This window comes from Rhinolophus hipposideros (assembly GCF_964194185.1).
Source record: "Rhinolophus hipposideros genome assembly, chromosome: 12".
In the NCBI taxonomy this organism is placed as follows: domain Eukaryota; kingdom Metazoa; phylum Chordata; class Mammalia; order Chiroptera; family Rhinolophidae; genus Rhinolophus; species Rhinolophus hipposideros.
The window spans coordinates 39,038,547-39,060,680 of NC_138058.1; the positions used below are offsets into that span (position 1 = coordinate 39,038,547).

General features: G+C 38.6%; 1 protein-coding gene across 5 annotated transcripts in view; it reads right to left on the minus strand.

Moving 5' to 3' along the window:
• EML6 (EMAP like 6) overlaps positions 1 to 22,134 on the minus strand; it is a 233,785-nt gene that overhangs the window by 131,307 nt on the left and 80,344 nt on the right. For all 5 annotated transcript variants that reach the window (XM_081069322.1, XM_081069321.1, XM_081069324.1 and 2 more), the window contains exons 2-4: positions 13,135 to 13,294; positions 9,524 to 9,622; positions 6,774 to 6,842 (exon numbers count right to left, since the gene is read on the minus strand). In XM_081069322.1, the coding sequence (XP_080925448.1) occupies positions 6,774 to 6,842; positions 9,524 to 9,622; positions 13,135 to 13,294 (328 nt within the window). The remainder of the gene's footprint in view (positions 1 to 6,773; positions 6,843 to 9,523; positions 9,623 to 13,134; positions 13,295 to 22,134) is intronic.

Below are 22,134 nucleotides of genomic sequence, written 5' to 3' on the forward strand. Positions count from 1 at the left end.
AGTTGCCTGCTGTTGCAGCAAAACACAAAACATTTTAGCCAACTAGCAGCATAAGAAAAACTTAACAATATTTCAAAACGTTCAAAGTTCCAAAATTCCAAAACTTTGCTAATTGCTTCATTGTAATTTAATATAAAAAGTCAATATTCTCAGAGTTGGGATAAAGGGGCTGAATCATGTTTTTGTTTGATTTCATGTCAAGTTATAGAATTAGATTCGTGATTTCATGTCAACTTATAGGTTCATTGTAGAGAAGTTGAGAAATACAAAAAAAATTCGCAACCCCCTGTTAACATATTGATATATCTTCTAGGCATATTTTGGTATATATAACTATATTTTGAAATAATTTCTTTCTAACTAAAAATGTTGTAAATCTTCACTATAAAAATGTTACTCAAAAATATGTTTAAATATAAGCTATATCTCCATATAGCCAAATACTTGACTAGCATAAAGTTTGAGCTACTTTATAGAAGGCAGCAGGGAGACTCCCATGGTTATATGGAAATCAAATATTTTTTCACTTTGACATCATTTTTTTAAATGTATGAACTGGTACAACTTTACGGTACAACTTTATGTATACCTATACCACCCCTCATAGTTTATAATGGTTCTTTACATATGTTCAGTTATTTGATCACTTGAGAATAGGCTAAGGCAAATATTATTATCCCCATTTGGAAGTGAGGAAAAGAGAGCATAAGTGGCTTGCCGAAGGTTCAAAGGGGGTTATATTTGAGAAAATATTGAAATCTTGATCTCTGCCTTGCGAACTTTAAATCTAATGAAGAAGATACATATAAAACAACAAGAGATGATTTTAAGGCAGCATGTTCAGACTACATGAAAGTGGCAAGGGAATTCAAAGATAGAGAACCATGGTGAATTACATGGACTGAGCAAGAATAGGATTTGGATTAGTGGTGAGGAAGAAATTGCTTTGGGATTCAGGAGAACAGGATTACACAAATTCTGGTGACAAGAAATGTGTGAGGAAAAATCAGTGATAACCCTTAATAAATTTTGTGCCTGCAGGTGAGAAAAACTGTGGCCCTCACAGAATAGCTGGGTATTCCAGGAAGTAGTTTTGGGATACGCAGCTATTCTGTGAGGGCCACAGTTTTTCTGTGGATGTTTGTACTACCCGGAGAGCTGTGACTTAGGCAGCTGTGGAGGAGGCGGACCACAGGGAGGGTGAAAGGCAGATGTGCAACCGTTTGAGACAATACAGGATTCTTCTCTCGTTAAGGAGGAGAGTGTCAGCTCTGGTGATTCATTTCTTTGGGTATTGTTACTTTTATGATGAAACATGAAAGTATACATGGAAAGAATAAAAAGATCTGGGGAAAAGATAGGTATAAGCTTTGGGAAAATGTTTAGCATTTTAATATTAACTTTGAACTTGAACAAACTATTAGATATAAACAATTACTGGTTGTATATACATGCCAAAGAACTTGCTCCTCTCGGTGACACTTAAGGTAGACATTTTTTTTCTCTCACTGTATCTCCTCATGAGTGAAGATTAAAAGGAGAGTAATTTTGGAATTATTTGAAATAATTTTGGCATTATTCACCCTTTAACTTGGGATGTGCACCTTTGATCTGAGTTACTGAAATATTTCTAGATGGACAACCACAAAAAATAGAGACCATTTTCCTCAGACACAAAGGTTTTCTAAAAAAATCACCCAGTCAAGTGGTATAATATCAACATAACATTCTAAGTAATCAAATGATTCTCTAAAAAGGCACTTACTGGGGATGCCAAAAAAATGTATACAAGTGGACACTTTGGTCAGCTTTGCTCAAGCAGTAGTTCGCCGTAGTAAGTATCTAGATGCAGATGGTCACCACTTTGAGCACCTCTTGTAATTGCAGAAGTCAAATGTGACTTGTAATCATCTTTTGTTATTGGTATATATTGAATATTACAATTTTAATACAGTTTTCCTTTCTTAAAATATGTATACATTTTGTTGGCACCCTCTGTATAGATGTAATGCGAAAGAGATTAGATAGATGTAATGCGATGTAAGCTAAGAGATCTTCTGCAGAAAATGGAAAACCTATGATATGTTATCTTTTCTTGAGAAGCACTTCCTCTTTGGAAAACAGTGACAATTCTGGGTAGCAACAATCATTAAACCTATATCAAATGAAGAGATATTGTTTATCTTCTCCAATCTCCATTCACAGACTGTAACGCAAATGTTGTTAGAACTGAAAAATACCTGGAGTTCATCTGGCCCTAGGTCGTCCCCAAGGTCTCTTCTATCTGTGACTAGAGCCGGGAGAAGGGTCAAGAATATCCACAAACCTGGTAGGCTCATTTGCTATAAAACCAACCAAGCAGACAATGCTTAACTGCTACTGTTTTCCAAGCATTCATTTCAGATCATTGTAGTGTGCCATTTGTAAAACCAGAAAGGATTTCACCCTAGCTACAAGCATTTCACTTAAAAATATTTCCTTGGAGTGCATCAAAGATTTTGCATTCATCTTGTGACTGGAATCATGCATTTGATGTTAGGTAGTTTTTTTTGGGGGGGGGTAAAAGTGGGGATCCTAGAATTGGATGGAGAAAATATAGAGAGTGAAAATAATTTGTTGAAGTCTGCTGAAATTGGCTGTAGTTTTCTTTCTAAGCAAAATTAATAAAGAATGACTGGAGGGGCATTTGCAGATTTTTCCATTTGAAGTAAAAAGATAAAATAAAATGCTTGTTTTTGCTTAAGGAAAAAAATTGCCTAAATCTGCTAAAACTCAATTAACAGATTTAACAGGATAAGCAGCTCTTTGTGTTTTGAAATGAAGTCCCAGGGTTCCACCTGTTTCTGCCTTTAGAATTAACTGGTTAGAGTTAACCTAGGATGGAAAAAAAAAAAAATAGGGAAGATGGAGAATTTTGTTAATTAATCAGCTAATCTATTATTTTTAAAGCCCCTGTTTTTTGGGGGGAAAGTTAGCCAACTTAGATTATTAAAGAAGTAATTTCTAAGTGGGAAATTTCTAAGCCATATGCAGGGAGCCAGAGACTGAATTTAAATCTTTTCTGTGCCAGGAAATGGAAAAATAAATTAACATAATTGTGCCCCTCCTGGTTCCATACACTGTTTAGTATAACTCTTAATAAATTCAGGAGGTAGTGGGTCCCCCCCAATCTGTTTTGTTGTTGTTGTGTCCCTGGAGAGGAAGAAATTCAACCTCTGGAAGATTAAATATCTTTCCCAGAGTCAAGGTGAAGGAGATAGAACCAAGATTCAAAGTCAAATAACCTCCTAGCTCTCGGCTTCCTCACTGTACAATATGCAGGTTGGATGATGGCTCCAGGGTCAGGGTCTCAGACACCCCAAGAGCTGTCACCATCTGAGGGAAGTCAGGCTCATCATGAGCTCATGTATTTATTTGCTTGTGGCTGAAAGAACATTCAGCACCTTTCAGGTTAGGCTGAACTCATGTTTATTAATCTTTGATTAATAAAAAAATCATTAAGGGAATATTTAATGGCTAACGTATATTTTGTGGCCAACATCTTTCAAAATATTGGTTCACTTGGAAAGAAAATTTTAAAAATTTTCTTCAGTGATGGTTCTGCAGTAATGAACACATTGACACTATTTGAACATATTATGGACTAAGGACATTTCTGCTCCCCAGATCCATGATTCAATGGAAGACCAGTGCCTCCTATTAACTCCTGACTGAAGGCAACCCTTCCACTGGGTTCTGCTCCTGCCAAGCCCTCCCTACCAAACTTACCTATCCACTAAAGCTCAGCTCAAATAGCATCCCATTCCCAAGACACTTACTATTCCTCTAACCAGTTGGGGACTTTCCCTAATCCCTCGAGAATTTCAGTTTTGCCTCTCTTACAGAATGTTCTGTTCTAATGTTTTCATTGCTTGCTTCAAGCAAATTGCTGGGTCTTCATTCCTTCGCCTGGTACAAATTCAACTAATGTTTATCAAATTTAATGAGTTTTCTAGTCTTTCAGGTGGACTGTGTAAAACATAAAGAAGGATCTTCCAACTCCTGCTGAAGCAAAAAGTGCTTATATTTTAGCAAAAATATTCTCAGGTTAAAATCAGGTCTCTGCACAAGGATGACAAAATGTTTATGGAGCCCTCAGGTGTTGCCAGTGGAACCTATAGACTTATCTTTTTGTCCCATGTTTTCATTACTTTTTCCTTATTTTGGAAGTAGTATATTATCATAAAATAATTTTAAAATAAAGGAAAATTTTTAAAATCATCTATCAACTCACGACTCAGAGGTAACTGTTTTAACATCTTTTTTCCTTCCAATTTATTTCCTACAGAAAAATATACTTTACTTTTAAAGTAAAAAGAAAATCAAAGCCACAAGTTTACTCCATCCAGAAGTAGACTGTAAATAAATCTTAAATATTTCCTAATAACATTAAATAATTATCTAAAATATGACTTATAATGATTATACAGTATTTATTTCTTCATATGGATATACCGTATTTTATTTAGACACCTGGGGGAAGTTAGGTGGTTTTAAGTCTTCTTTTGTTTGGTTTTAATTCCTATTGCTAAGTAATTTAGCAATGAACCAGTGCTTGGTTCATGCACCTAACAGTTTCAGTGAGATACATTCCAAGACATGAAATTATTGTCTGTGTTCACTTCAGCAGCTTATATATTAAAATTTGAATAAAATTACTAGCTCAAAAAATGTCTAAGGCTACTGGACACATATTGCTAAATTTCTGGACTGAAAGACCATACTCATTTATCCCTCCACCAGCAGGGTTTGGGAATATTCATTCACTAAATCTTTGCTGGGCACATTTTATTCATAATTTTGATAGATTAAAAACATTGTTATTTAAAAATTTTTATTCTTTAATTATTAATGAGATTTAGCATTTTCATGTCTATTAGACAACAATGTTTCTATGTTTGTCAATTGTGCTATTCTTGTTTGTTAGTCCACTAGTGGACAATTGATAGTCCACTTTACGGATTTGCTAGGGGTCTTTACATTTCAAGAACAAGCCAACCTTCTATCTACCATGCATGCTTGTTGCTTATACTTCACTCATGTGTGGTTTGCCTCTTTTGTTTCTTGTGGGTGGAGGGGAGGTAGATAGAATGTTTTAATATTTATATAGTTGAATTTATAATATTATCTTTTATGATTTCTTTCTTTGCTCTTACATTTAGAAAGGCGTTTCTCCAACTTGAGCCCAGTTTAACATTTACTTATGTATTCCTCTAATTATTTTATAGTTCTTTTTTTTAACATTTAACTCTTTAATTCATAAAGAATTATTTTAGTGTATGGTATGAAGTAATAATATGTAACTTTTTCCCGCTAAATAAATTGTTCTAGTGCCCACTGGTCAGAGATACTATTATATTCTAAATTGTCATACATAATAAAGCCTATTTCTCAGTATTCTTTTTTTTTTATTGTTATTCATTTATCCTTATCCCTGTCTTACACCATTCTATTTATTGTAACTTCATAATGTGCTTGGTCAATAGTAATGCAGATTCCTCTTAACTATTATTTTTTATCACAAAATTCTTGATTATTCTCACTCTTTTATTTTTCCATATTAACTTATAATAATATAAAGGAAAATGCTGTCAGGTAATAACAACAAAACTTCCAGAGATATTAACTGAACTTGTACTACATATAAATTAATTTTGAGAGACATTATACATTTATAACTTTTAGATTTCATCTCAAAAATCAATGTTGTCTCTCCATTTGCTTAAGTCTTCTTTTTATATTCCTCTGTAGTTTTGTAATATTCTTTAAGTAAGTCTTGTATGTTTCTTGTATTTATTTGTGAGCATTCTGTCATCTGTCCCTTTCTAACCATTAAGTAGTTATAATGGGAATGATCATGAAAAACTAGACTAAAAGAGGCAAAAAAGGACTGAGAAACAGAAAGAGATAGTTGGAAGATAATCTGGATATCCACTTTGTTCATTCAGAAAAGCACCATTTTGGTACCAGGAGAGATCCATGCACGCTCTATTCAAGCAAGTAATCCTTATACGCTCATTTATGGACTTGAATTTACATTATCTACAAATCCACCAAAAAAAAAAAAAAGAGAGAGAGAGAGAGATACTGGACCATATCCGAGGGTCCAGGAGAATTTTTGACACGTCAAAGCAAAGGATGCTGATGGTATTAATTTTGCTACCTGTGTAACAAAATAGAAAGAGGCAAATAACCAGAGGTAGGTCCTGGGCCACTAGTAAATTTCAGGCTGTGTAGTCCAGAGGAAGACAGAGGCATTTGAAAACCAGTGGCCCAGGTAGGTCTGTACGGTATATCCCTCTATGTCTATGTCCAACACCACATGGCACCTTTCTTTTAAGAGGACATATCAACATGTCAAAAAGTTTTGACGTGCAACATGTGTGAACATGAATAGTAATGTGAAAATAATTTACAAAATTAAAATCAGAGCTGTTTTAATACAGGCAATCCTAGAACTATTATTACTTTTCAATTTATATTTAATTACCAAAGTTTATTTTTCAGCTGCCTGCTGAACACTTCACTTGACTGTGGTTACATTGCATTTCTGAGAGAGAGCCCCATCAACCTGTAGCCTGCTTCAAGACCAGAGAAGCAGCTAAGAAGGCTCTAAATTTAAGGGAAAAAGACAAAGCGGAGCAGTTTCTCAACACCAAATTATATACATATAAACACCTGAAATTCTTTCAATACAAGGTACCAAAAATTTTTTTTAAAAACAACTACTTTACCTTTATATGTTTTACTCCACAGCTAACCACTCTGTTTGGCTGATATGGATCCCAGGAAATATCAAAAATCTGTTTAAAAAAAGATTAAAAGTTGCCATGTTGGTCATTTATGTGTTTTTGCCTTCTTTCAGATAGCAGTCCAATTGCCAAGACTCTACCCTAACACTTAGAACACAACGTTACCTGCACAGATTGAACAGTGGAGGCTTGGCTGTAGGGATGAGTCAGGAATGGCTAACACATGTTTTATTGCCTAATGTCTACTTACCTTAGGCCTGAATAGAGAGGTAATAATTAACCACAATCACTGAGAACAAATTGGTGTCATATTTTTAACTTTGTCCACACAGGGTAAACAAATTGTGATGATTTAGGATAATTTGTTGATAAAATTTTCTACAGCTCTCCACAATGCTAATAAAAAACTTTTGAGATAGGTTCACAATAAACATAAAAGAATTATAAAATGCTTCATTTTAAGAAGGAAAATGTTTAATAGTCAACTAGCCAACAGTTTCTAGTAATCATAGAAGTTAATATTCCTGAACATAAGACAGAGGCATTTATCTGGCACTAACTTAGCCCACCTAAAATAGGCCATCATTTTAATTTGAACCAAACTACTATTATATTTTCATTCTCCAAGAAACTGAAAACATATTCTCTAATTTATCATTCTTTAAGAAAAGCTATCAGACAGTTTGCAGGTAGTTCTATTTCCATTTTGGGAACAGTGCACACTGTCAACCTTGAGGGTCAAATCACCTGTGGCAATTGTTTAACATGTATATGCCCCTGGCCCACCTGAGAGATTCTGATTTGGTGGGTCTTAAATTGGGTTCAAGCACCTGCAATTTTTAAACAGACTCCAGGAGATTTTGATGCAGGTGGTCCACGGACCACATTCTGTGAAGCTCTAATAGAAAAAAGGACCAGTTGTCAGGGCCAGAGTCTAGACCAGAGAAAGAACTTAGACTGCTAACTTTTCATCACATAGGAAAGAGTGATATGGACCAATCATCAGAAAAAGGAGGAAGAACTGTAATCCTCAGTAGGTAGAAAGGAGCAATTATGGACCACAGAAAGAGCACTGAAGAAAGAGCACTTGGTCCAAGTACCAAATACTAATGAGATCCAATGACCCCCTTTAGAGCTACATAGCTCAGGCTAGTCTTAGTATTCATAACCTTAATCTCATCTTCTCTAAAATCAATGACACCACTTCATCTATGTTATGAGTCAATTAAGATAATGTACGTACAAGCAGGCTACAAAGCACTCACACAAATGAGTGCTAGGGATGAAGTATTTTAGCCACTAAAATAGCCTTGAAGATAATCACTTGCCCATAAGCAGCCAATATAGTTCATATTGACACCAATAACAAAGAGCAAAACTATGTGTGATACAAATTATGGGGTCTGGGAGAACAGTGTTCTAAACGAACAATATTTCATTAAAACATTCTAGGCTCTTAAAATTACAGAGTTCTCGCTAGGGTAACATTGCACTTTTTACAGTCTACTCCTAACTGGAAAGTATACAAAACATTAATAAAGCAATAGGAAATTTACATATTGGTCCAGTCCAATTCAACTTACTTTATATAACGGGATCACAGCATAAGCAGAAATAGTAATATCCAAAATGTAAGCATTGAAAATATTTTCAACCTATTCATTAAATACTAAGTTAATAACAATTAAATACCAATAAATTAATATCAATACCCAAGCGTCACTGTGTTGTAAAATAGTCCTAGGGGATTTATTTCCTCCTACGGTATTCCTACGGGTGTAAACCACTGGGCCAGAGGCGCTCGTCCTCTACCAACACTAAAGTTCCATTGATGGTCACTCCTGGACTTTCTGAGAACTTAATCCTCAAGTACAGTTTACCCAAATGTGCAGCAACAACTATGGAGTCCCTGTAAAACCACAATTCTCCCTAGTCGACTGTACTATTCGTACAAACATTTTTAGATTTCACACTTACGCAAGAGACAGTTAATTTAATGTTTAATTAAGGCCTCATTCTACATGGACACTTATATTGTGCAGAATTACAAAACTAGGAATCAATATAAAACAGTCATGCAAATTCATTCTTTTTTATTTAGAAAATCAAGACAGTAAACTAGCCAAATTATTCTAATTATGCAAGACACTGGAGAAATAGATTTCTTACCAGTTAATGCATGTGCCTGCTTCATATCCTACTTTGCCAGCCATAACTACATGGAATTATCATTTCTCATCACTCTGAATTCAATATGAGTGATAAGCAGGCCACAATTTACATTCAAGGTTTTCAAATATAACAAAAAATCACAAAGTTGTCATTATATTCATCTGAAATTCAAATGTATACTCTTGTAAATGTATTTTGTGAATATTATTTTCAACAACTATTTCCATTTCTAAATGAATACATCTAAAACTTTACATATAATTTCAAATTCAATTCTATCTTGATTTTATGAAGAAGCTAAATGCCAATTTCAAAAATTTGTTTTGCCTGTGAAAAGCAGTAACAACTTCAATAAAGCATCCAATCACCAAAAGAGATCATGCCAACATAGCTATTAGTCATAAATTAATTTTTAAAAACAGCAAGTTTTTAAGTTGAATACGTAGGAAAGAATCTACATGTGGCAAATTCACTTTTAAAAATATTACGACTCTGAGAAGCTCTATCACAATTGCCCTGCAGTTATACGATCTGAATGGTTTGATCCAACAAGTTCTTACCCGGTCAGAGTGGCCGGTGGCTGAGGCCAGAAGTTTTCCCTTCCTCCAGTCCCAAATACAGACTGTGTTTTTGGCATCCAATCCCACAGAGGCTAAACGCTAAGAATAAGAACAATAATGTAACACTTAAAAATGATGGCAAGATTTCCCAATACCCATGGCTTCTTTCAACAAATGCTTACTGATTACCCTCTATGGGCCAAGTATTGAACTTATGAAAAAGAATCATTTTTCAAGGTCCATCTAAAATCTAAAACTAAAGCTATCATAAATTACTTCTATTAGCATATACTGACATATCAATAACCTATAAACTACAACCATTTGTCCTTCTTAGATATAGGAAACATGTGCAAAAATTCATGAAATTTCTGATTAATCAGTGGAAATCATAGGAACCGAAGTCGAAGTCAGAGTTGAATTTTTTAATTTAAGATCTTAATGTGAGATTTAAGAGAGTCTAGGATTTTCATCAAACTGCTAACATTAAAAGGTTTAACAAACGCAAAGAGAAATCCCATAAATGAACATTTTCATTGTTCTTAATTTTTGTAACTTCCACAAACATTTCAATTGACTAAAGAAAGTTATATGATTTTAGTAAAAGCTGGTACTTCATCTCCCCGTCTAAAGTCTTTGGGTTTGGATCAGAACTTGTCCTCAAAGGGAAAAGCATTTAACACATGAGTATATACAAAATCAAGCATTCAAACATGTATTAGGAATACCAAAATCAGAGGTTCTAGCAGGAGACCACTTCTAAGGAAACAGCACCTTGTAACAGGGGTCTGGATTGGGAGTAAGTAGACTTGGCTCCTATTTTGACTTTGTGAGTAGCTAGACATAAGTCCTTGGAAAATTAATTAACCTCCTTAAATCTGTTTTCTTATCTGTAAAATAAGTGTAAAATATTTGTTCTGTTTACATAGTAGGATTGTTGTGTGAATCAGTGAAATAATGTAAGTCAAAGGGTTTTAAAAATATAGTATTACCCAAGTATAAGTGTATCTGAGCTTATGCATTTTATCCAGTATGTATGAGTGTGCGTGTGTATGCACGTGCATAGGTGTGGAATGATAGACAGCCACATATGGCTAAGCATACATGTGTTGTTAGGCAGATATTGCTCAGGTTTCTTCACTATAGATGGCTCCCATTAGGAATATTTAGTATAAAACATATGTAGTTGGAGTTTTTAAATGTGCCCGTAAGAAAGGGGATCTTTGCTGTCATTTTTACTGAGCATTCCAGCAATGGAAATTATTTTAAGACATGATTGTATTTTTATCCATATAAGAAAATTCCAAGTGGGTAAATTCCATTCAGCTTATTCTTTTTCTTTAAAAAAAGAAAAAAAAATATTAGGAAAAGCAATTAACATAAACATGGGCACTAAAGTAAAACCCACATTTCTTGATTGAGAAAAAGCCCAAATAAATCTCTTTTGCTCAGTTATAATGACAGGCCCCATAGCTACCTGAGAAGCACTGATATTGCCTTTTGTTGTCTGAGAGGTGATAGGCCCTTTGTCATTTTCTAAATACCACTCGATTCCAGTGAACTGTGTCTAGGGAATAAGACAAACCTGAAGCAATAAGCATCAATAAGCCAGGAAATCCATCATGCCAAGCAAATAGGAGGTTATTTTTCTCAACTCACAGTGACGTACCATATAGAGCCCCACCACCCCCACCTGGCAAAATGGAACCTAAAAGAGAGTAGCTAGGATTCTAACCCAAAATAACATGGACAAAGGACTACAAGTCAAAGCTAGATGTCCTTCTGTCACACTACATTTTTCTTATGAGGCTTCAGAACAAATTTTGATAAATAATGTTTGGGGGGGGGGAAATCAGATTAGAGAATATGCACGTAAGTCTACATCCAAGCAAAGGTTTATACTTGTACATACATATGCATTCTGACACATTCATTTAGTCAGGAAGTCAATAACTGCAAGTGTGAACAAATGTCAGTATCCATCTATTTCTCTTTAGACGTGGATACACACTTACAATGGAATGTATGCATTATCCTGACTAAACTAGACAAGATTACAGAGTAGTAAAATCAAAAATATATACCAGAGGTCTATATTGTATTAAATCTAGTTCCAGAAAGCAACATGAGTAGTGAATGATTGCTACTCTTTCAAAACAGCAGAATACACCAAGTGTTCTGCTATTGTTAATTGTTTAGAAAGCGGCTCAAGTGTTTTAAAAGGTGACTAAATGTTAATTGTTTAAAAAGTGACTCAAACCAGTTCAAGTCCTGTAATCCACTGAACTTCCCACAAACTCTCAGTGTGGTCAAGCCTCTAAGAATAATTTCCCAGGTCTTTTCACACACAGTTACAGAGTTCATTCAAATTTGACAAAAATTGGATTTAAGGAATTGACTGGCATAAATATGGAGGGTGAAAGAGATGGAGTAAGGGCGGCCGAGGAACATGGAGCAGTCCAGGGAGGGAAGGCACAGCCTCAGTGAAGAGGTGAAGGTAGTGCGAGCCAGGAATATCCCCTGCTTCCACTCTCTTTCCTCTGACATTTTTTAAATTGAAATAAACTTGACATCTGTAACATACTAACAAACTTTTTCTGCCAAGTGCTGCTGGAAGTCAAAGAAAAGAGAAAATTTATTGGGGGGACTTGGAAGGCTTCATGAAGACCTTTGAAGTGTCTTGGAAAAATGAGTCATTTTAAGGGGCCAAAAGGTAAGCAGGGCACTTGAGGTAGAGAGGACAGCCTGAGAAAGTGTCTGGAGGTGCGAAAGAGCAAGGTCTGGTAAAGGAATCTCTTTGACTTGTCCAATTTGACTCCAAGGGGATAGTGATGATAAGGCTAGAAAAGCTGGTTAGCCTAGAATACCCAGATACAACATGCATTCATTCAATGGGTACTCCAAGCTTTTCTTGTTTTTAAACAATGCTCTGACCCATCTTTTCAGTTGGTGAAATATATTAGCAAGACATTTACTGTGTTGTGACCAGTTAAGAGGTTACTTATATTGTCAGGCATAACATAAATTAGAAACTTAAAGAATAGTGGCAGAGAGAATGGGAAGGGGAGGATGAGTGTCAAGAGTTACAGTAAAGGAACGATTAAATACATATGAATCAGTGATTGCTTTAATTGTGGGGAGTAAGTAGGGAGAACAAGTTGTTAGAAATGACCTCAAAAGAAGGGATCAAAGAGACTCTTCTCAGTGAATTAGGTGGAGGTGATGTTATCTTCTAAAAGCAAAGGAACCAAGGTGCTGCTCAACATTTGAGGTTTGTGAAAAAGCTTTGGTCCGACCCTTGTTCCAAATAGGAAGCTAACAATGGAAGAAAAAGTGAAATTGCTGAGTCATGACAGCCTTAAGCAGCATGAGTTCATGACTTCCTTCCTGGGGGTGTTTTAACCCCAGAGAGTGAGACTGGGGAAACCAAAACGGGCATATCCAGAGCTGGGGGTCAGTGTCACAAGCTTGGAAAAGGATCAAACAGGTGAAGATTCTAAGAGGCTACCAAGAGTTAATAGACATTCTGAGTCTATAGGCTATGGGCATTATAATTCTAAGTGATTTATGAGACGTTATTAAAGAAAATTGAAATGGAAAATGATACGCACCTGTCCATCTGAGTTGAAAGCCAGGCAGGCAACTCCATGTGTGTGGACATCTTTAAGAATAGACACAGTCTGAACATTATAGGAATCCCATATGCATATATATGGCTCCTTCCCAACTTGGCCAGTTGCAACAAGAGTTTTATCTGGGTGTAAGGCAAGGCTGAAAAAGAAAAAAAGCCTCTTTCACATCCTCCTACTGAAAAAAAAAACTTAAGAAAAACATTGATCATCTTTTATCCATATGTTTCTCATTTTAATAATCTTAGCAAGATAATCTCGAGAGAAAGTGTCTGAACTGTCCCCCCCCAAGTAATTAATTATCCAATTAGTCTAAATATAAACATTCAACTTTGGCAAAGAGAGGCTTACCACAGTTTAACAATTTCATCTGATTTTACCCAGTTGGTTCCCTTGAAAATGAGACACAATTATGATTATATTTCTATGATTAGAAAATCTTATACATGATTTTATAACTGCTTTATGTCATGATATTTACTGACTGATTTTGAAAATATTACTCAGCTTTCAAATTAGCTTTTGACTTTAATTTGGAGGGAAATGTTCCGAGGAGAAAGTGCACTTTTCAGATTAATTAAACCTGCTTGCAGAAGCTCTGACTACCATCCTCATTAATATTTCAAAGCATGGAGGGGTCCCAGAGTCAAGTGCTGTTTCTGTTGCTATAGATTATGTATTTTAAATGAAATTTTCTATTCTACAGAAATAGCTGTGACACCAAGAGAACTACAAGTTACTATGCTTGTCATTTATGTAGCATTGTCGTGCGGGGTGTCCGGCGGGGCGGCCTGCGGGGTCTCTGGTCCCGCTCCCCACATAAGAACGCAGGACATGGTGAGGCCAAAAAGGAACACCCACGGAGCCATAGGTAGGGGAGTCAAACCAATATATTCTCGCTGGTGGCTGGGCTGGAGACACAGGAAGCAGGATCTACATAATCTGCCTAACAGCAGTCCGCGCTTGCCAGCCACCATCTTCTTGCTAGCCCCCACTCTTTCTGCTAGCGTAGCCACAGCCGTAATATTATTGGCCAATGGCTTATGGGTTACAGCTGACGGCCAACTAGCCACAGCTGCTGGCCATCTGATCACAGTTGATGGCCATTTACTACCCGAGCCAGCACCTTTCTATGTGAGGCCAAGAGCCTGGAAACTGTTTTTTGGGGCTTTGTCCCCACACTCCACTCCTACAGGGTCTCGCCTCACAATCTACACGATAAGCGTCTTCCACAAGGGGCCCTGTGCGAGGAGCCTGGAGGTGAATGCAATATCCTGGACACAGCCAGGCTCTCTGAGCACAGCCAGGGTTTCTCAGGGCACCACCAGTACTTCTGGGCACAGCCAGACTTCCTGGGCTTCTTAGGGTACCACCAATTCCTCCGGGCACAGCCAAGGTTTCTCAGAGCACCACCAGTACTTCTGGGCACAGCCAGACTTCCTGGGCTCCTTAGGGTACCCCTGTCTCCCCGGGCACAGCCAGGGCCTCTCAGGGCACTGCCACTCTCTCTGGGCACAGCCAGACTTCCTGGACACAGCCAGGGCCTCTCAGGGCACTGCCACTCTCTCTGCACACAGCCAGACTTCCTGGACACAGCCAGGGCCTCAGGGCACTGCCACTCTCTCTGGGCCTCTCGGGGTACTGTGCAGGAACAACAGCGGCTCACATCAAGGTGCTTACATATTATCAATGGCGGCCAGTCAAGACACAAAAGCAAACATCCGCCAGTCCCACTACATGGTGGTATGTTCCCAAACAGTCAAGCGTCCATTAAATCAGGGATAGAAGGCAATTACCTCATAGTCCATAGTCATTCGCCAGGGCTGTCCTGGGGGTGAGGGATGACCTTGACCTCACCCTCATCTCCCACGGAGGACTCAGCAAGCGTTTCCTCCTGGGACAAGTCCCGCATCCGGGCTGCCTCAGCAAGCACTTCCCAGCCCACAGGGTGGCAACAACCTTCGCTTTCTCCGGCCTCTGCTGGCTGGGGAACCATCCATGTCTTTCCACCCCTCCACGGGAATCGAGCTCCCCGGCAGCTGCTCCTCCTGGTCTTACTCAGACTGAGCTTTCATAGGCACAAACTGCTCCACTGCCCTTCAGAAAGCTTTGGCCAGCACCGTATCCTGCCTACTAGGCCATGTGTCGTGCGGGGTGTCCAGCGGGGCGGCCTGCGGGGTCTCTGGTCCCGCTCCCCACATAAGAACGCAGGACATGGTGAGGCCAAAAAGGAACACCCACGGAGCCATAGGTAGGGGAGTCAAACCAATATATTCTCGCTGGTGGCTGGGCTGGAGACACAGGAAGCAGGATCTACATAATCTGCCTAACAGCAGTCCGCGCTTGCCAGCCACCATCTTCTTGCTAGCCCCTACTCTTTCTGCTAGCGTAGCCACAGCCGTAATATTATTGGCCAATGGCTTACGGGTTACAGCTGACGGCCAACTAGCCACAGCTGCTGGCCATCTGATCACAGTTGATGGCCATTTGCTACCTGAGCCAGCACCTTTCTATGTGAGGCCGAGAGCCTGGAAACTGTTTTTCGGGGCTTTGTTCCCCACAAGCATTTTTCCTCTGTAGTCCAATGAAGATAAAACTTTGTCAAATACTAACTAGAATTTCAAGGAGTCTGTAGCAGTCAAGAGGGAGAAATGTTATCATTATTATTCCTAGAAGAGAAATCATTCTAATGTTTTAAATTCATTATGTAAAGAAGTTTTGCCTTTCTAAAAATAGGCATTGGGAATTTAAAACAAAACAAAAAGAGCACATTATCTATATGGAAAAACTAGCAGATGACTGTGTTTATAGAGTTGCAAAACTAGGTTTTTTATTTCCTTTCCAATTTCAGCATGACTTTGATAAGAGTATATGCTTTGGAGTCAGATACCTGAATTTGCACATTGGCTGTCCCTTACTATCTCTCATCTTTTGGACCTATTACTTGATCTCTTTTGCCTCAGGTTCCTCATCTATAAAATGGAGACACTATACAAAAGTAGATAATATAAATATAGAGCATTTAGCCCAGGACCTGGCACAGAATAAGCGTTCAATACAAGTTTCATTATGATCATCATTTGTGTAACTAGCATCAGATAGATACAACCAACATATGCATGCCTCTGTGGATACCGGGAGCCATTCAAAAACAAACTACTTTCTGGTTCTCTGCTGGCTCCATATGTGGTCCCCCAGTTCTGCAGACGCCAAGTAGCCTCACAGTGGCCCTCATCCCACTGTGCTCCATACCTAGGCTTCCCACCATACCTAGTGCCATCTTTTGCAGAGGGATTCTGAGTACTGGCCCTGCTCCTCACCGAGTGGTCCTCCCAGGCCCTTTTACCCTGGTGCCTGAAGTGCAGCTTGGCTTTCCTGGTGTTCCCAACCCCCCACTCCACTCCACAGATCCTCAGTCCATGTACTGCCTCCAAAGCTGAAGGTCCTCCTCTACTTGCATTCTCCAGTCGATGCTGGGTGCTGCACTAGATTTCCTTTTTTTTTAGACCAAAAGGGGGCAGTTGGAGCCTGCAGGTTGTGTTTTGTGGTTTTGCTGTGTGGGGTTAGTGAGTTTGGGTCCAGATGGAGGGGCAGAAACAAGCTGGGCTTGGGATGCACTGAGCATCATAGGAGTCTTAAGGAATGGCGGGATCAGGCCCCAGGTGCTGCTGCAACAGTCACTCCCCACTGAGAAAGCCCCACCTCATGGGATCTTGGAAGTTCTAAAGCAGTGAGCAGAGGAGTCCCGGGCTGAGAAACATCTGTGTGTCCCAGGTGCCAGAGGCCTCTTGTCCTTGATTAGTCAATAGGAGTCTGGCTCACGCCATCTGTCAATCAAACCCCAATCCTTCTCGATGCCTGGTCTTACCCCCTCCCAGTCAGAATCACAGTGCAGGGCACTTCGCCCCACCGGCCTGCCAGGTGTTGGGAAGCCGGCTCTCGGCTCTGGCCCAAAGGCTGTACAGGGGAGGGACCGCCAGGGGCCAGAACCCTGAGTGAACTGCGCTAGGGCTGCAAATCTATCACCTTCCAGGTGGATGAAGGCTCTGGGATAGCAATGCGGGCCTCTGGGTTTGCCACAGGAGCCTCAGTCGGACATCTACTCAGGCCCAAGGCTGCAGTAACCCGAACACACATTTCATTGCACATCCTCTGAGCCAGTTGTTCCTCCAAACAGCAGCAGTGAGGTGCCTAGAACTTGTTCCCAGAGACCATGGCTGCTTGTTCCTTTCCCTTCAAGAACAGCCTCTGTTCTTCTGACCACATCCAACTGCCTGCACCACAGGATTAGCTGGCCTCTTCGCCAAGCCCTTCCGTCAGGAAATGTTCTCTTCTTGTGAACACCATCAGGGACACACATGAGCCTGGCAGGGAGTGGTCCGCATGGGGGAGTGTGGGGTTTCCCAGGAAAGCAAACAAGGTACTTTGTGTCTTCAGCTGTGTAGGGGGAAGTGGGTGCAGCTCCAGATGGAGGGGCAGGAGAGGATAGGCTGGGATTCGCAGAGCATCAAGGGAGGCTCAAAGAATGGTGAGCCAGGCCCCTGGTGCTACTGCCACCACCACTCTCCAGGAGAAGCCCCTTCTCTCAGGATTTCAGGAATTCTAAGGGCCGGCAGAGGAGTCCTGGGATGAAAAACACCAGGGTGCTCCAGATCTCAGCCATCTAACATGTGCTTGCTGGAAAATGTAACCTCAGGAATCATTATAAGGAGTAATATAAAAAGATAGCATATATATAGGCATAGCTTTTTCACAATACGTAAATGTTAAAGGCTTTAGAACTTTTTACAGTTGTAGAACACTTTAGCATTCAGACTTGGTGAGAGGGACCATTAAAGTATAAAGGACCCTCCCAATCTCAATTTTGCTGAGTTAATCTTTTGGTATTTGAGGGTATCTAGATGTCCTAGAAATTTATAAGTAGATGATGGAGTGCCATATTGGTTTCGTTAAAGTAAATGGATGGAAGCAGCTTGTGAAAACCTTCTGTGGCAAACTGGTATATTTTAGCTCATTCATTAATTCATTCAACAAACCCTTATTTAAGGACCTATAGGTACAGCACTGTAGATATATAAACAGAAAATACACTGCCTTTCTTTCAAGAAGACTACCTTAAGAGGAAGGGTACACATGTAAACAAATAATAACAAAATGTCTATCTATCTATACACATACATATATACACAATGGAGAATGGAGTGACCAGCTACCCAGGACTTTAGAGAAAATGAGTTCACTCTCTCTCTGGTTGGTGGTGGGCTGAGATAATGCTAGGTAGTTGATAGATTCTGTAGTTGAGCTTCATTCCCAGATAGATGCTGGATTCATCTGATACAAGAGAAATGAAATTTCAGAAGACTGAAACCAGATCTGAGTTTCTTTCTAGAAACTTCTTTCCCAACCTTGGAATTCTTAGGTGCCGTAAGTCCTGGACATACAATAGATGATGACAACATTTTTCTTTTATTTATGAAGGTAGATGGTTCTTCAAATTAAAAATGAAAGCTGTCTTTTCTCACCAGAAATGGTTTATAGAGTCAACTTGCAAAAATGTAAGAGGCAGCAAAAGGAAGAGTAAAATATTTTATCATTCTTAGATTCCACATTGTAAACTCTATAGAAGCAGGATAACTTCCTTATCCTTTATGCCTGGCCCAGAATAGATAATAAAAAATATTTGAAGTGAATGAAAATCTCCATTGATTTTTTTTTTTAATCCCTGGAAAATGGCAACCATTTTAATGAGATTTCAACAAGACATTTACGTGGAATAACCAGGACTTAAATTTTGACTGTTTTTTTTTTTAAAGATTTTATTGGGGAAGGGGAACAGGACTTTATTGGGGAACAGTGTGCACTTCCAGGATCTTTTCCAAGTCAAGTTGTTGTCCCTTCAATCATAGTTGTGGAGGGCGCTCCAGGTCTAGTTGCTGCCGCTAGCTGCAGGTGGCATAGCCCACCATCCCTTGCAGGATTCAAACCGGCAACCTTGTGGTTGAGAGCCCACCGGCCCACGTGGGAATCGAACTGGCAGCCTTCAGCGGTAGGAGCACGGAGGAGCTCCAACCGCCTGAGCCACCTGGCCGTCCCTAAATTTTGACTTTAATGTCAAATGTATATATAGGTACATTAAACTATCTGGATATCAATGAATCTACTTAAAACTCTTAATATCTGATTGTAAGGCTTGGTCTTTAAGAGGCAATAAAGAATGGCTGTGAAAACAACCTATGCATGTGAGAAATATATACCATACATAAAAGCTTACTGATATCTAATAGGAAATATTTTATTATGAGCATTTTATATCCTTATTGGATATTTACCATTGATTTAAATTGCACATTAAAAAGTCATTGTTTCTGCTTTATATTTAATGTTGAAATATTCTCAGTTGTTTTGGCTACATTAAACTACAGGGAAATTTTTGCCCAATATATTGTACTTACATTCATGAGGGTATATTTAACAGGTAAAGGGTATAAAATACACATCCAAATATTGAAGTCTGGTATACTTCACTGTGTTTTGGAATGAGATTTAATACTCATGCTTATACCAGAATCATACCTATGGTATGCAAGTATAATAACTTCTGTTAGAATATGAAACCTATTTAGATTAAGATTCTTCTATTCAATTAGTTTTAGAGTAGATGATGCTAACAATCTAAGACTCAAAAATACTGGGAGGGAAAATTACTATCTCTGAAACTCTAGAGAAATGTGGTACATAAATACTCATAACTATTAATAATAGGTACTTAGAATATCTACACAAGATCAAAATCAAACTTCCTAGTAAAAATATCATTTTTGAAAGATGAAAATAACCTGTAATGAAATGGTGTAAGTGAAGTGGAAGCACAAATTGTGCTGCCAGTTTATCCAGACTCCTTATGTTAGGAAGAATGGATTGAAGATCTACAAATAAAAAGGAGAACTTTAAACCTATAGAAAAGCAAAGAACATGACATTGGAATAGACAAAAGCATGAAAAGGAAAGATTAATAAATTTGTATACAGTAAAACTCAAACTATGGTTGCATGCCCTGTAACAGGCAAACGATTCCATATAAATCAAGAAAATGATCAAAAAATATGAATGGGCAATTCCAGATGAGGACCCCTGAGTAGTCATTCACATGTAAAGATGTTTAATCTCACTAGTAATCAAAGAATTACACATTAAAACCACATTGAGATACCATTTCACGGCCATCAGATGGGCAAACCTCACAATAAAACAAAACAATAAAACCTGACACTTGTACATGTTGCTGGCTCTGGAGCAATGGGCTCCCTTTCCTGGTGGCCGTAACTTTAAGTTATACTTTGGAGAGCGATTTGGCAACAACTCGTTTACTTGAAGATGTTTATACGCTAACCCAGGCTCTGAGTATGACATTCTACAGGAATTGGCGTGTGTACTCAGGGAGATATATACAGGAAGTTCATGGCAATATTGCTTTTAATTGTAAAAACCAGGACCCTATGTCCATTAGAAAATGGATAAATTGTGGTATATTTGTAGTAATTGGCTACTAAAGTGAATTAATACAATACTTGTGAATTAATACAATTACTTGTGAATTAATACAATACAATACTTGACTACATCTCAAAAATGAGTTAAAGTGGCCAAGTGATATATGCTGTGTGAGAAGAGTTAGTAGTTTTAGAACGTGGAAAACAAAGACTGATATATACACATACACTAGAAGTGTAAAAGCATGTAGGAGAATAATAAACCAAAATCTGGCTTGTTTAGCTCTTGAGAGGTAGGAGGAAAATGAGGTTGTGGTGTACACAGAGGAGGATTTGATTGTATCTGTAACGTATTACTTCATTAAAAAATTACAAATGTAAATTTGTAAAAGGTTTGGGTTCGTGAAAGCTGAGTGATGGTCATTCACATATTTTGATATGCTTGATATTTAATTATAAAAACCAATATTTTAAAAAGAAAAAAATATGAGTTCATATGAAAGACAAGGTGCAAAGGGCATCCCTGGGAAAAGACAATGTCCAAAGTCTTACAGAAAATGAAATGGGTCAAGCAGGCTGGGGCAGCCATGAAAGCCCTTTTACTAATGCCAAGAAGTTAGGGTACCAATGACAATTATTAGCAGAATACAACATGAGCACTTTCATATTTTAGGAAGGGAACCCTAGCAGCAGTGAGGCGCAGTGGGAAGGCCAAATGGATGAGGGGTGTTAGGAGAAGAGGCAGGGAGGCTAGTTAGGGACTAGGTGAGAGATAGTGAGGTAAGACTAGTAAAGGGGATGGAGAGGATGAGTTAAGGGATAGTTAAGGGAGAGAGAAAGAGAAACGTTTAGGATGTTTGAGGCTAAGGCAAAGCTTGAGCATGTCAAAGCAGAAATTTTTTGCTTGGGTAACTGGATTTATAACTCACAGAGCTTGGCAGCATTAGAGTTTGAAGCTTACAAGACTGATCCTGGGGGAAAATGGCCTTAACTTCATCCAAGTTTTAGTGGGAAAACCAAGGAAACTCCTCAGGTTAGCATCCTAAGATGGAGTCCTAAGAGCTATGGAGAAGATTTGACTAGACTGTACGCTCCCTGAGGGCGGGGGCTATTTCCATCACTCTGTACACATTTCCTGGTACATCATATGGCAGAGGAAGCATTAACAAGGTGCTTCCTGAAGAGGGAACAAATGATGCCAACAATCCTGGACGCCATATTGCCTCTCACCCCTGCTACAGGTGAAAGGTTCTGTGCAGGGACTGGAAAATAAAGAGGAATGAGCATATTTCCCCTAGATGGTCTGAGACACTTTCAAGAGACATAATGAAACTGTTTTGTTATGATCACAGATTCTATTTAAAAGTGCTTGAGTAGATTTTTAGGGTTCAGAAGCACCCAGAGCTATAAAAAAAAAATGCTGTTCCAAACCATTGTTCTTACTACAATTTCATGATTCCTGGCTTTTCTCAGTTCCTTGAAGGAAGGGGGA